Source organism: Acinonyx jubatus, chromosome D1, assembly GCF_027475565.1.
Source record: "Acinonyx jubatus isolate Ajub_Pintada_27869175 chromosome D1, VMU_Ajub_asm_v1.0, whole genome shotgun sequence".
NCBI lineage: Eukaryota > Metazoa > Chordata > Mammalia > Carnivora > Felidae > Acinonyx > Acinonyx jubatus.
Window position 1 is genome coordinate 10,189,139 of NC_069390.1, and position 14,935 is coordinate 10,204,073.

At 59.4% G+C, this 14,935-nt stretch overlaps 1 protein-coding gene across 4 annotated transcripts in view; it reads left to right on the plus strand.

Moving 5' to 3' along the window:
* VPS37C (VPS37C subunit of ESCRT-I) overlaps window positions 1-11,839 on the plus strand; it is a 28,517-nt gene extending 16,678 nt beyond the window's left edge. For 2 of the 4 annotated variants that reach the window (XM_027045861.2, XM_015075433.3), the window contains exons 2-5: window positions 4,153-4,250; window positions 7,626-7,797; window positions 8,487-8,569; window positions 9,325-11,839. In XM_027045861.2, coding sequence (XP_026901662.1) covers window positions 4,158-4,250; window positions 7,626-7,797; window positions 8,487-8,569; window positions 9,325-10,047 — 1,071 coding nt within the window. In that variant the 5' untranslated portion in view covers window positions 4,153-4,157 and the 3' untranslated portion in view covers window positions 10,048-11,839. Of the gene's footprint in view, window positions 1-1,988; window positions 4,298-7,625; window positions 7,798-8,486; window positions 8,570-9,324 lie in introns of those variants that run through there. The other 2 variants (XM_015075434.3, XM_027045862.2) reach the window with 2 other exon arrangements.
* Window positions 11,840-14,935: the final 3,096 nt, after the last annotated feature.

The window sequence follows — 14,935 nt, forward strand, 5'->3', positions numbered from 1 at the left end:
CGTGTCTTGTGGGTCTCCTGGCCTCTAGAAGCCTGACAGCGCAGCAGGCATGCGCTGTATGAATCTCCCCGTGGACGTGGCCCCGCCTGGACTCTTCTGGAGAGCGGTAGCCTCCTTGTTCTGCTGGTTGGTCTTGAGACCGTGGTGGCTGCTTCTGACGCTGCCTCACTGGGCCCACGGCCACGGGGCTGCAAACCTGGAGCCTCAGTCCCCGGGCTGAAGACCCCTGTCTCCTGCCTGGCCCCACCGTGCTTTTACGAGCCAAGCCCTAGGCGCCCGAGGGAGGTGCGTTTCGGGTCCTGGCAGAGGTCCCTCCATAGAAACAAAACAGGAGATTGAGCCCTGCGTTCTCATCGTGCCTCCGCGTGGACCGGTTGACAAATCCCTTCCTCTCCAGGGTCTTTGCTTCTCCTCTGTCAGGTGAGGCTGGGCCCGCCTGAGTTCCCTCAGAGGGAGGGGAAAGCAAGGCAACAGTGCCAAACTGGTTTGACCCTGGGTAGCTCAGTTAAAATGAAAACTCCGTTAAAATTCATTTGAGAGCCCTGGAGAGTTCTGGGTCTGGGAGAAGACTTGGAACTCAGGCGATTGTGAGGCACGTGGCGTGAAGTCCCGGACTGGGGAGGGCACTGCCCCAGTCACTCACCCAGCTGTGTGACCTCGGGTGAGTTACTTCTCCTCTCTGAGCCTCCTCTCTGAGGTCGGGTGACAGTGGTACTCACTGTGGTCAGGGTCCTTGTAACGGCAGGCATTTGTGGAGTGTGCACTTGAGTGCCAGGCATGGACGGAGAAACTAAGGCACCGAGAGGTAAAATGAGCCGGCTCCTAAGTAGCAGGGAAGGAATCACATGCAGACAGCCTGACTGCAGAATCCGTTCTCCTAACTGCTACGCCAGTGGCTCTCCAAGTGTGTTTCCAGGGCCTCTGGGGGTCTTTGAGACCCTTTCAGGCTGCCTGTGAGATCAGGATGATTCTCATGAGCTAAGACATTTTCCTTTTTACTGTGTTTCTCGCGTGAGTATACAGTGGGGTTTTCGGAGGGTACATGGCACGTGATCACATGATTGTTCTAGTGGCTAATGGAATACGGGGGCTTGCGTATTCTTTCTTTTTTTGTTTTAAATACTTATTTTTGGGAGAGCGCAAGCAGGGGAGAGGTAGAGAAAGGGGGACAAAGGATCCGAAGCAGGCTCTGTGCTGACAGGCTGACAGCAGCGAGCCTGATGCGGGGCTCCAACTCACAAACTGCGAGATCGTGACCTGAGCCGAAGTCGGGTGCTCAACCGACTGAGCCACCCAGGGGGCCCTGCGTCTTCTTGTATTTGAAAAATGTCTCTCCCTGGCCACCATGAACAGGTGTATCCATCTAGACAACCTTCTCATCTTAAGAAGGTTATATATACATATATACATACATACATATATATATACACACACACACACACACACACACACACACACACTCCTATGTTATATAAGCAGCATGTTTATAGAAATGACTCTTCACCCAGAAGAATCCCCTTGAGATCCGTTCACGTTGTATACATCAATTCGCTCCTTTTTACTGGAGAGTAGCACATAACTAATGCAGCCATACCACAGATCGTATGATCGTTTACTAATTGGGTTCTCATTGGGTTGTTTCTAAGCCCAGGCTATTCCACTTAAAGCTTCTAGGAACATTAAAAAAAAAATAAATGAAAAAAATGGCTCGCTTTTAATACCTAATATGGTCAGTACTGACACCTAAACTCCACACAAGGGAACCTTCTTTGGGTTCCTCCATAATGTTCGGGGTGGGAGGTGTCCTGAGACCAAGAGCTGTATGCGACATGTTGCTTGAGGCCACGTTGCCTTGTGTGGGACACGGAGCGCGACACCTGCCGTGCGAAGTGGTTGGGGGAGGGTTACTCTGCTCGGGGCTCCCCGGTGGGTGCACGGGACCCCCCCGTGTGGAGGGATGAAGCCTCACCCACTGGGGCCTCCGCACATGCCCTGCCGACCTTGCTGGAGGTGTGTGGTCCGCCAGCTGCCCCCCGGAGCTTCCCTTGGCCCCCGGCTCTCTGTGCTCAGCCCCGACCGCAGGAGCGGGCAGACACCCTACCCTGTTCTGTGCTTGGACCCCGGCTGGGCGCTGCTGCTGTTGTGGGTGCGAAGGCCCGGCAAGTTCTCAGCCGGATCTGGGCCACGCTGGAGGCCTAATAGGTAATTTCTGTGGTGTTGGAGCCTCGGGCCAGCATTTGCACTAAGCCAGACCTTGCGCTAAGCTAGCGCTTTGTCTGCCCTCCCTCTCTGAGCCTCACACCGGCCCATTCTGCTGATGAAGGCCCGGAGGCTCAGGGAGGTTCCCGTTTGTCCCGCGGGTCCCGTCGATGGCCGACCCCCTCGGTTGGCCGCGTGGTAGCAGCGTGCCTCCGGAGTTCTTCCCGGGGCCTGTTCTAGCTGCCGTTCCCCTGCTCCAGCTTTTAGACCAAGGCTTTTTGGAGCAGCAGGGTGAGACGTGGACCAGAAGGGTGTTGAATTTTGAGGCTGCCGTTTCCTGATCTTTCTGGTCCCCACCCGGAAAGAGCCAACTGCCTGCCCCCAGGGCAGGATCAGGAGGGACCACACATGCAAAAGGCATGCGCTCCGGTGCCCAGTAACCTGTGGCCTCTGCCGTCACCCGACTAGCCGGGAGTTGTCGCCTTTCTTGGAACCTGGCCCTGGATCAGCTGGATCAGCATCCCCAAGGGAGCTTCTGGATTTCTGGGCCCGCCCTGGCCTAGTGACACAGAACTCTACCTTTGGGACTGGGGCGCCTGCGTTTTCAGAGGGCTTCCCCCTGGGGTTCAGGCGCGTACCTGCACTTGACATTCCTTGCCTCGGAGGTTCGGGACCACCCTGAACCCTCAGGAGAGAAGAGACGGTGGTGGTGCCTCTGTTTGGCTAGCTCTTTCTCAGGAGGGTGACCCTGTATTTTGTTGTCGAAACTAGGGCACTTTTGAGCATCAGAAGGGAGTACCGTTAACAGCCGTGCCGGCACATGAGGAGTAAGCCCGTGCTTTGCTGGTAAATGGGGTGGGTGTCCCTGTTGATCCGTTTCTCCTTTCATCTTTCTGATGACCTGGGAGATACCAGCCCCTTCCATTGCAGACGGGGAAACTAAGACCTGGACAGGGCCGCTTCTGACCACACGGGTTTAACCTTGGTTCTTGATTGCAAAGCACCTCCTTGGATTAACCATCACTGTCGGCCCGCGCTAGCTGAGCACAGTACCCGGGAGGATTGGGGGCCTCCAGGTCTTGCTATCTTTCGAACCTGGAATCTTTTGAAAACTAACATCACTTTCATAATGAGAAAAATCTACATCGAAGCTATAAAATGTGCTTCTGGAAAAGACAGCAGGGGAATCCTGTCAGCAGAAAGGAAGAGTGTGCTGGGGGTGTCTGTGCTGCCTTCTCCAGGTCCCCGGGGCTCCCCCTCGGGGCTTGGCTGTGACCCCTCTGTCACACAGACAATCGATGTCCCTCTGGGCAGAGTGACAGAGGGGGAGGGTTGCTAAAACCAGCTCTCCCGTCCAAGCAGATGTTCTTTGTGGGTCGGTCAGCATCCTTTGCCTTCCGATTGCCCTAGGGGCCAATTTGATTATTTTTTGTGGTCGTTCTTCTCCAAGGAGACCTGCATGTGACGGTCTGTTTCTGTGGCACGTGGAGGGGACTGCAGTTGCAGAGAATACTTGAGGGAAGCCCAAGGTTGTCGGTGCACTAGATAAAACTAGCTGCGATGCCCTTGAGCCTGTGATGCTGAGGCCGCAGAGCCCCTCTGTGTGTGAAGGTTTGGGTGTGTTTCTGGTTCAGACAGAAATAGACACTTAGCGGAGGTCATGCTGGCATCGGGGCTCACAGGCGGCCTGGGGCCAACGTAGTCTCTGTCCCTGGCCACCCGTCCTGTCCTGCCCTGTCCCGTGTGCACCTTGGGTAGTTTCATCCCGCACCGTAAGGAATCCCAGTTTTGCCTCTGGCTGCCCAGTGCTTTCACATACCTGTTGCTCATGGTTTGGGAGAAGGAGTGGCTTCCTGGTGTCCCCGGGGACAGGGGATGGCAGGGTGGCCGGAATGTGCTGGAAGCATCGTCGGAAAACCGTGGTTTGTCTCTCGCTTCTCTCTGTGTTCACAGGGAGGATGGAGACACTAAAGGACAAGACCTTGGAGGAGCTGGAGGAAATGCAGAACGACCCGGAGGCCATTGACCGGCTGGCCCTGGAGTCCCCTGAGGTAGAGCAAAGCTGTCCTGGGGCCCAAGGAAGAAGGAAGGCCAGCAGGTGGGACTGAGGCCCTGCTTCAGGACGCCGGCCTGGTGGGAGTTTGGGCCATATTCTCCTCCCTTTTCTGTGGCCTTCATCCTGGTTTGGATCAAGGCGGAGGAGCCCCTGAGATCAAGGCGTCCAGGGCCCCCATGTGAACTCGGGGGGACTCACCTGCCCCAGGAGTCCCCACGTTGTTGTTCCAGCCTGAATCTGGAGGTTTCTAAAGGTACTGCTACTGTTCTGTAGCCGCCTTTCCCCAGGGGCCTTGTGTGGCCCTGCGTCTCCGGAGGAGCCCTTCTTGGGCTCATCTCCTGTGCAGTCCTGTTTCCTCTACCAAAGGGCGCCTAACCAGCTCCGCTCTCCGCAGTCCCCCTGGGAATAAAATCACCCTTGCAGACGTGTAGAGCTTTACACTTTATAAAGGCTTTCCTGCCCTCCTGTGTCCTCAACCGTGACTCCCCCTGTGAGGTCAGGAGGCTGGACGTGGCCGAGAGCTGGGTATACCGCGGTCCTGCCCTGAGCGGCGCCAGCCTGCCCACTGCCCTGGAAGCCCCTTCCGCTGCCCCTAACGCTGGGCGGAGACCCAAGCACAAGCGATGCCGAGCTCGTCTGATGGGCGCTTGGAATATATTTTTATTTTCACTGATGAACCGGCGTGGTGTGTCTTTCCTGGGGGTTCACGACCTGTTCTTGACAGAAGGGAAGCCACCCCGCCTAGCTTCTTCCTGCTTTCTGTAGGGGTGCGTAGCGAGGCTGTATTCCCTTGCCTTTCCTCGCCTGTGCTCTCGCTGCCCGCCCCGCGACCTGCCCCTCTACCCAGACGAGCAATCTTTGCCGGGGGGTAGGGATCGAAGAGGGGGCAGGGACGCAGTAGGGGGCAGGGTCTGAAGAGAGGTGGGGGCGCTCCGTGGCACATCCTGGTGCCTTGAGCTCGCTCCGCGAGGACAGAAAGCAAAGCCTGTGTCGGTTAAGCTGCAGGCCTGCCTCTGTGGTCAGTTAGGCCGTGACTCTGCCGGGGTCTGCCTCAGCTGGCATAGTGCTGGGCATAGAACAGGGTTTTTTGTCTGTTTGTTTTTTTAATTTTAGAGACACAGAGAGGGTGTGTTCGAGCAGGGGAGGGGCAGAGAGAGAGAGAGAGAGAAAGTGAGTGAGTCCTAAGCAGGCTCTGTGCTCAGTGAGGATCCCGATGTGGGGCTCCCATCCCACGACCCTGGGATCATGACCTGAGCCACAGTCAGGAGTCAGATGCTCAACCGACTGAGCCACCCAGGCGCCCCGGGCGCAAAGTGCTTCTTGACTCTGCCGTGAGCACAGGTTATAGGAATCCCAAGGCCAGCTCTGAATGGCATGTGAAACTTGGCAGAAGCGACCCTTCACAGAAGTATCACTACTTGACATCCAAGCTGAGCAGGCTGATAGAGTCTATGCCGAAGTGCAGAAAATGGCCGCACAACGTCTTGGGCTGCAGGCAACGCGAATTTTGTGGCGTGCCGCCAGCCTGACCGATCGATTTGAATCCTCCGCGGGGAAAGCTTTCTGGGATCAAGGGGAAGTGAAGCAGGGCAGGCTCCTCAGGCTTGCAAAAGCCCTTGGACGAGGTTTCCACCACGGTCTGTATAAAACACAATTTTACACGTCCTCGTCGCCGTGTGGCTGTGCAGAGAGGAGCTGGTTCACTTGGGGTTGTGGACACTGCTTGGAGAAAAGAGAGCTAGGTAGCAGGGGGCCTGTGTCCACACAGGGCAGTGAATGGTGGGGTCGCGGCAGGCTGGTGAGCTCTTTTGACGGGGGTTCCGGAACTGTGGTATCGACCTCTTCTAAGTGACAGCTGGCGGGTTTCATAGTGACCCCCCCAGTGGAGAAAGATTTGGGGGAGGCTGTGGGAGAGGGGGCAGAAATGCATAGGGCAAGGCGTAGGGCAGAATGATACAGCTTAGATATATTTGTTGGTCAAGACCCAGGGAAAAGGCAGTGGACACATGAGGCCAGACGTTCTATGTAAGGGGCAGCTGAGCAGAGGGCTTCAGGCCTCCTGCTCTGGAGCTTACCCAGTGACTCAAAAGAGTGTTAGTGGCAGCAAATATAGACGGCCCAGATGTGGAGGCAGCTTGCTGTCATAGGGAGACCAGAGAGACCACAGCCAGGCCCATGATCCCTGGGCCCCAGTGGCTGCACTGTGGAGGGGAGGCGGATGTGACGTCCCTCTTCCCCGTCTGGAGCATGAAAAGCAGGCTCCAGTCCTGCCCCTGAGCTTGGATCTCAAGGCCCTGTGGCTGGGGATCAGCAGGAGGGCAGGCTTCCCGGAAGCCCCCTCTTCCCAGGTCCCCATGGCCTGGTGGAGGACGAGCCGGCCCATCACGTGCTGACCAGGGTGGCCCCTGCATGGAAGCCGCCCTTTGCCGAGCTGTGCCCTGAGCCCTCTGCTGGGTGCTGAGCGCTCTCTTTGGTGCCACGTGTCACTGTCTCAGGGGTGGTGGGTCTGAGCCTCCGCCCTCCTCTCGGTAAAGGGGACTCCCTGGCACGTGGAGGGAGCTTTGGGTCAGAGCAGGTCCGGGAGGGGTTCCTGTGGCTGTCGCCTCAGCCGCTAGTGGCAGCAAGGGACCTGGCTGAGGGCCAGAGCGCTGCTTGGCTTGGGGAGGTGCTCTCAGGGGGCGACGTCCGGGGGCAAAGGCTGGCTCCAGGTGGCCACAGGTCGCCTGTGTCGGTGGGAGCCTTCTGCTGGCTGTGAGACTCCACTCCAGTTCTTGGGGGCCCCCTCTGCCCGCTCATCTGCACAGCTTCTCTGCAGGGCATGCCCGTGGCCTCGGAGGCGAGGGCAAGTTTCTCCTGAGTCAGCGTCACCGTCTGGCCCTGCCTTTCTCATCCCTCAGGGTGACTGTTTTGGGGCCTCATGCACGTCCGGCCTGTGGTCTGGCTTTGGCCACCTTAGTGCACCTCACGGTGGGCCTCTTGCCTCCGAAGCTTGGGGAGAAGTGGTTTGAGAGTTTGGTCCCTTCCCTCCTAGAAAGCCTCTGACTTGTTCCTATTAATTGGTCCCCCTGCTTCCTGGAGGCGTCCGCGGCCCTTGGTGGGCCTGGTTCCCGCTCCCCCTGTGGCCGTGGGCAAAGCTGCCAACCGTCAGTGTGTTTTCCGCACGGATCTGCCACAGAGGGTGTGGGATGAGGTGCCTGGGTCACAGTGCTTTGCTCGGGGTCCGAACCCGGGTCTATCGGACTCCAGTCGGGGGCATCGCCCACTTCTGCCACGGTGGGCGATGCGTCCCGGAAGCCCCCGGTCCAGCCTGCCGCGGTGGTGAGTGGTGGTGGTGGGGAGGGTTCTCCCGGTCCACATCCTGTTCCCTTAGGTCCAGGACCTGCAGCTGGAACGAGAGATGGCTCTGGCCACCAACCGCAGCCTGGCCGAGCGGAACCTGGAGTTTCAAGGTCCCCTGGAGATCAGCCGCTCAAACCTCTCGGACAAGTACCAGGAGCTGCGGAAGCTCGTGGAGCGGTGCCAGGAGCAGAAGGCGAAGCTGGGTAGGGGCGGCCTGGGAGCTGCTGGAATAGGTCCCCGTCCTTGCCCCCGGACAGGAAAGGGCCAGCAGTGAGGACGACCGTGTCCCCAACCCCCGTGCTAAGTGCTTTCTGTACGTTTTCTCACAACAGCCTGTAAGTGGAGGTACCACTGTTCTTGTTTCAAACATGAGAAGAATGAGGCTCAGAGAGAGTCAGGGACATGGCCAGGGTTATGTGGCCGGTTTTGGGCTGGATCCAGACAGCCTGCATTCCGTGCTGTTGCTCACAACGCCACCAGCCCAGCTTCCGGTTTCCAGGGCTGCCCCGGGCTCTCCGCGTCCCGGGATCTGCCATCTGCGAGGGGGGAGGGGCTGTCCTGGTCTGGGCAGTGAAGAAGCCGGATGCTCAGAGAGTGAGGCCGAGCAGGCTTGGGGCTCGCCGGTGCATCTTTGCTTCCTGCTGGCATCGGGTGGCACTGGGGAGGCCGGCTAGCCAAGGTCTGGGCTGGGCTCGGTGGATAGAGCTCCTCTCTGCCTAGGAAGGCGACCTCAGGGAACTGGGCCACCGGGGGCTCCACAGCAGACCCCAGGGCAGCGGCCGGACCTCGGAACACACAGGGGTCACTCCGAAGGTCTTCGCCCAAACCTTAGCCTCCAGCACCGGATCAAGAGGCGCTTTCAGAATGTTGATCTTTCTGCCCTCCCTTCCAGAGAAGTTTGCTTCAGCACTGAAGCCAGAGACCTTGTTAGACCTTCTGCAGATCGAAGGCATGAAGATTGAAGAAGAGTCTGAGGTAAGATGGCCGTCGTCACCCCCTCTTCCGGCGGTAGCGTCGGCCCCTGGAGCAGGAGCCCTCGGAACGAGCACTGGGTGCCTGTAGAGTCGGGACAGGGGGCTTTAGACGGTGGCACAGATGAATGACGCCATCGGTCCCGGTGGATGGGGTGAACAGGAGCCTGGTCCCGCTGGCGGGAGCCGGAAGGGCAGCTGCCGGCCGGGCCACAGGGCAGCTGGCAGACCTGGGTACAAGGTGGCGCAGCAGGAGGCCCCGAGGACTGAAGCCAGGCCCCCGGCCCCTCCCCGGTGGCCTGGCCTCTCTGTTCTGCTTCCCTCTGGCCGTCTCTTCCGTCTGCGGGCAGACTGGCTCCCTCCAGTTCTCCGTGCTCTGGGTGCCGGAAGCTACCAGGTCCTCCCAGCCCGGGGCCCGCCTGCAGTAGGAACCGAGTAGCTGGTGTCCGTGCATTTATTGATCACATACGGGCAGCAGCCACTGCGAGCCCGGCACAGCGCCAGGGGCGGGGGACAGCAATGGCCACAGTAGTCCCTGCCCTCCAGGGGCTGACACCCTGGCGAGGGAGACGGAATACACCAGCGAGCGCAGGTAGCCTGTGTCGGCAGTGATGAGAGCCGCGAGGAGAAATTCCCAAACGGAGGCCAGAGAAGATAGGGGGTGGCTGCAGTGCGCTGAGGTGGGGGGGCCGCAGCCGGGGAACACGGGTGGCCTTGATCCCAGGCAGGCCCTTCGTCACCAGACCTTATCTCTTCTAGGCCATGGCCGAGAAGTTCCTGGAGGGCGAGGTGCCCTTGGAAACGTTTCTGGAGAACTTCTCCTCCATGAGGATGCTGTCTCACCTGCGCAGGGTGCGCGTGGAGAAGCTTCAGGATGTGATGAGGAAGCCCAGAGTTTCCCAGGAGCCGGCTGGTGACGCCCCTCCTCCGCGCCCCCCGCCCCCGCCTCGCCCGGCCCCCACAGCGACACCCCCTGTGGCCGAAGAGCCGCCCCCGCCACCGGCGGCCGTGCCTCCCTACCCTTTGCCCTACAGCCCGTCTCCTGGCATGCCCGTGGGCCCCACCGCCCAAGGCGCGCTCCAGCCGGCCCCCTTCCCCGTGGTGTCCCAGCCCTCCTTTTCCTACAGTGGGCCTCTGGGCCCCCCTTACCCGTCAGCCCAGCCAGGACCCCGGGCTGCCGCGGGCTACCCCTGGTCCCCACAAAGGAGCACGCCCCCCCGGCCAGGCTATCCCACGGCCCCCACTGGTGCCTCTGGCCCCGGTTACCCCTTGGCGGGGAGCCGGGCCTCCAGTCCTGGCTATCCTCAACAGGCCCCTTACCTCTCGACTGGAGGAAAACCTCCTTACCCAACACAGCCCCAGCTCCCCATCTTCCCAGGCCAGCCCCATCCCTCAGGCATCCCCCAGCCGCCCTACCCTCCTGGGCCTGCCCCTCCCTATGGGTTTCCAGCACCTCAGGGGCCCTCCTGGCCCGGGTATTAGACACAGTCCCGGCCCTCGGCCCTTCCCTACTTCCACGTGTACCGCAACCTTCGGCCCGCCCACCACTGAGATTTGAGGTTAAATTGCAAGTGGACTTGGGTCCTCCTTGTGGACTTGTGTCAGCACGTGGGAGCCTCGGGGGGACCTGGTCGGGAGCGTGCAGGCCTGGAAAGGCGCCGGCAGCGTGACTGGCTTGGCCACACCAGACGGTCACGGCACTTAGTGGCCTCCTGGGGGAGGGGAGCGCCTCCTTTCAGTGACTGGCTTCAGCTTTTCTGGTGCTAGCCAGGCGGGGAACTCGGTGCCTCCCCCGTGGGTGTCCGTGTGAGTGGGCAGGTGGTGTGCTCGCGGGCACGCACTTGTGCTTGCACTCATGGACACCGGAACCCAATGCAATTATCTTCATGACGAGGGGGTCTCCGGCCCCCGCTCACCCCCTGCCTCTCTCCTGGGATCTGGCACATTCAACCTGGTGCCCAGAGCAAGGGACGCGACTCTGCGTCCGTCTGGTCCATTCAAGGATGGCCTGGAGCTAGAGTGGGATCGGGGGAGGGAACAGTAAGGAGAAACACTGATTTTTAAATCACATAAAGCCATAATTGAACTCCGATAGGTTGACGTCAGATAAGCTTGTCCCGCGTGCTGGTTTGAACGATGGCAGAGCAGCGAGAAAGCGGGGGGCTGTGAAGATGGACCCCAGAATCTGAGGCAGAGTCTGGAGGGGAGGGGCCAGCTCCGGCCCAGGAGATGGTGTCGCACCGGACTCCTTTAGGATTGGAGCGGCCGCCCTCTCTTCTCTGGGGCCCTCCACTTCCGGTTGACTGCTGAGGCCCGCCCCATCCATCCGCTCCTTTAGTGCCTTGAATCTCATCCGCAGCAGCCCCTCCCTCCGTCTGCTGCCTCTGGCTCCCTCGTGTAACTCCCCACCCCGGCACCCCTCCTGAGACACACATTAAAGGATGCCCTAACAGCGACTTCCCAAGTGGTGCTTCCTCAGACACCGTGACCATCACCGTGTCAGAGTCCGCTCCTCTGCTTCCCTCTTGTCGTCAGAATGTAAAGGGCAGGGATTGGGACTCGCGCCGCCTGCAGCCCCCCTGGCACGCCGGGGATGTTGAGCGTGTTCGGTGATAACAGAGACAATAGACCAAAGGGGTGTGGTGAGCGGAGCTTTACCTTGGTTGTTCCAGATGGGATCCGGGTCTCGAGGGCAGACTCTGGAGCTGCTATGGGCCAGGAAGTCATATGTGCCTTGAAATGTCCACTACTTGAGTACCCAGCGTCCGGTGGGCCTGGGGTGCTGGGGGCCAACGAGGAAACTCGACTTTCCGGTGCCTGCCCCCCTCCCCGGCCCACGCACCATCGGTGGGTGTTCGCGACGAGATGCTCCATTCGCTGTTGGGTCCTTGCCAATTGTTCTTGCTTCTCGTAAGTTATTTATCAAGAGAAATCACTAATGGACTCTACTGGTTCGAGTGCTTTTGAACTGGATGACCGATCGCCGGTGTGTTTGTGTAATTAATGGCCATAATAAACTTCGATGAGTTACAAGTTGTGCTGTGGCTTGTCCAGTGGGTTTGCGAGGTGAAGATGTGGCTGCCTGGGGCGGGTGTGGAATCCCTTCAGGATCCTGCTCTGCTGAGAGGCCTCTTTGATTCCTGTCCACAAAGCCTCATCTATCTGGCTGTCCTCTCTTGAGCTGCTGCCCTCCCCTGCGCCTTTGCCCTGGGGCTAGGCTCTGACGACCTTCCCCTTTTCTCTCCTACTCTCTGGTTTTCTTTCTTTCTTTTTTTTTAAATATGAAATTTATTGTCAAATTGGTTTCCATACCACACCCAGTGCTCATCCCATCCTTCGGTGTTTTCTTTCACGCTGGGGGCCTACGTTTTTGCCTCTTCCTGGGCCAGAGATTGGGCCACGCGAGGCCACAGGCTCCCACCAGGGGGCGTGCGGGGCTCAGCCTAGGGAGCCTGGCGTCGCATTCCTGCCACCCGCTTGGGGGACAGGGCCTGCCTGCTGTCGGCCTGGCCAAGACCCCCGGGCGGGGCCACGTCTTCCCTTCCAGGTTCTAAACGGATAGAGGGACGGTGGGGCACGAAACTGGCTGCGTACCGAGTGGTCTTCAGCCAGCGCCCAGCCTGCTCCCTCTCCGCCTTGAGCTCAGCGGGCTTTTTATCACGAGGGTTGGGAAGGCACCTCCCGCTTTCAGCAGTAAGGGCGGCTCCGGGGGAGTCAGGAGACCAGGCTTCCAATGGGCCCTCAAGTCCGCCCTTCTGCTTTTCCTTCCCTGCAAAGTGACAAGGACGGGCTGCCTGTGGACACCACGCAGGGATGCTGTGCATCGCCAGCATTGGATATTCAGCGGGGCCAGGTGACCTGCATGAGCTTGTTGGGTCCTTTCAACAGCGCTTGGAGCCCCAGATCTGAAGCAGGGGTGGGAGACTGCACGATGGGTGGGCCGGGGACCAGGTCGCCTAGCCCGGGGGTGCGGGGGCAGGACCCGCTCCCGGCTCTGACCGCCCGCAGGGGCTCCTCCACTGTGCGATGCCTTTGTGGTGTCCGAAGCCGTCCGCCTTCCAGAGTCACACTCCTGAAAAAAGCTCGGGGGATCTAAGCCCACGTTGAGAATCTCTGGGCCTCAAAGTTTTAGGGCCTTCCCCCCCCCCCCCACCTTCTGAACTCTGGCCCTGCCTTGCAGATGTCCAGGACTAGGGACACAGGACTCCAGGGAGGGCTAGAAGACAACTTGGCTTTGTAGGAAGAGGCCAAAAATCTCACTCTGGCAGCACAATCTGGTCCCTGGCTTGGCCTTGGTCCCAGAGTCGCGGCAGGGTGGCGGCACCATTTTCTGAGGAAGGGCTTGATGGAGAGATGCTTCAGCTGGTCATCCGGGGCACGGGTGCCCCTGCTGCTCCTGGCCCTGCCTTCCCCGCAGGCCCTCCACACCTTAGATCTCGCAGACGCTCACCACGCCTCTCCCCGCCCTGCATCTGCCTGGTGAAATCACCAGGCGCCTTCCTCGCCCACCCACCGCAGTGGGCCTCCCCTGGCCGCAGAGCCAGCTGCCCAAGGACACACCCTGAGTGTCAAATTTAGAGCCTCAAAGCGATTCCTGGCTTCAGTGAGCAGGGCCCTTGGCTGAGTTAGCTGGGGCCAGGCCACTCGAAACGTCCGCTCGGCCGTCACGTTAGTCCCATTCTGTACTCCCAGATCCTAGAGGCACGTCAACCTCAGAGCTAGACTTGTTCCTGGTTACTCACGGTGAGCTTTCCTCTGGGGCCTCAGTCTCCTGGACTCCGCTCGAGGAGGGTGTGCTTGAGCCGGGTTGCACACTCACACTCCCCCCCCCCCCCCGGGGGCGTCTCCGAGGCCGAGAGCGTTCCTACTCGACGGTCCAACCGAACAGGTAGATCTTTTTTGGAGTGCACCACCCAAGCCCGCCACCACTTGGAAAACGAGGTTTCTAAAAAGATTTTTATACTGCAACGCAGCTCCTTTGGTGGGGGGGGGGGGGTGGGGGGGTTTTAAGCAGGCCATGGTTGTGTTGAGGCCGTGCATGGTGGCCAAGCTAGAGAGTCAAGAGCTTTTATCGCGAAAGGTGCTGGTCGCCCTGGAGGGACTGGGGGCGGGCTGCCCCAAGACGGGCACTTCGGCTTGCGGGCTATTTTGAGCTGAAGGCCATCAGACTCTGAGGGCTCCAGAGAAGCTTTTGCCCCGCCCTCTACTACATGGAAGAATCTAAATTGGAGGTCTTTCCAGAATAAGTGTTCTTGCCAGAGATAAATGTTATCTGAGCGACCCATCTGTACGGCGGGGCAAACACCCGATTCCCAAACATCTGCTCTTTTTATCGCCCCGCGAAGTGCAGTGCGTTCCTTCCCTTGAAGTCCCAGAGCCCTACGCCTTCTCCTGAGTTCAGAATGACACAGAGACCTCATGTGGTCCACGTTTGGGATTTCCATGTCTGCGTGGATGCCCCGTACGGATGCCGATTACGTTTGGTTTTCTCCCGTTGATCGGGCTCATGTCAATTTGGTTCCGAGTCCAGCTCGAAGGACCTCTGAAGAGACAGGAATTCTTGCTCCCCGACAGCCTTCCCAAAGAAGGCTCTCCGGTCCCTTTTGAGGAACCCCTCCCCCCCTGCCAAGTGTAGGAAGGTGACTGCGTGCCCCTGGTTCTGGATCCCCAGCGTGTTTGGGGGCAGATCAGAGAGCTGGGCTTGGCCACTGGGCTCTCACAGGACTCTGGGCCCTGGGCAGGGGAGGACGGGTGGCCTGGGTGGAAGGTGTTGGCAGGGCGCTGACTAGATTCTTCTGGAAGGCCAGTACCCCTGGCTCCCCTGATTCTGTGGGCGCCCCTCCCCCATATCCTTCTAGTAACTTCCTGTCGCCTTTTCAGAGTTGGTGTCTGCAGCTTGGACCGTAAAGAGCTTTTGCACCCAGTGAATACAGTGACAGATGGCGTGGAGGAAGGTCCCAGACCCAAGATGCCTTCTTAGGGGACCAGTGCCCAAGGGCTTAGCGGGGCCCCGCGCGGCCTCTGCCTTTACTGGATCTTCAAGTTCCCAGTGAGATGCCCCCACTCTCGCTCATCCTTCCTTCCTTTTGCTAAGGAAACCCAGGCACTCACTGCAGGGTAATGCGTGCACGTGTGCGTGTGCGTGTGCAAGCATGATCTCTCTCTCTCAAATAAATACACGTAAAAAAAGAAGTTAGGGCGTCTGGGTGGCTCAGTTGGTTAAGCGTCTGACTTTGGCTCAGTTTGTGACCTAGCAGTTTGTGGGTTCAAGCCCCACGTCAGGCTCTGTGCTGACAGCTCAGAGCCTGGAGCCTGCTTTGGATTCTGTGTCTCTCTCTCTCTCTCTCTCTCTCTCTCTCTCTCTCTCTCT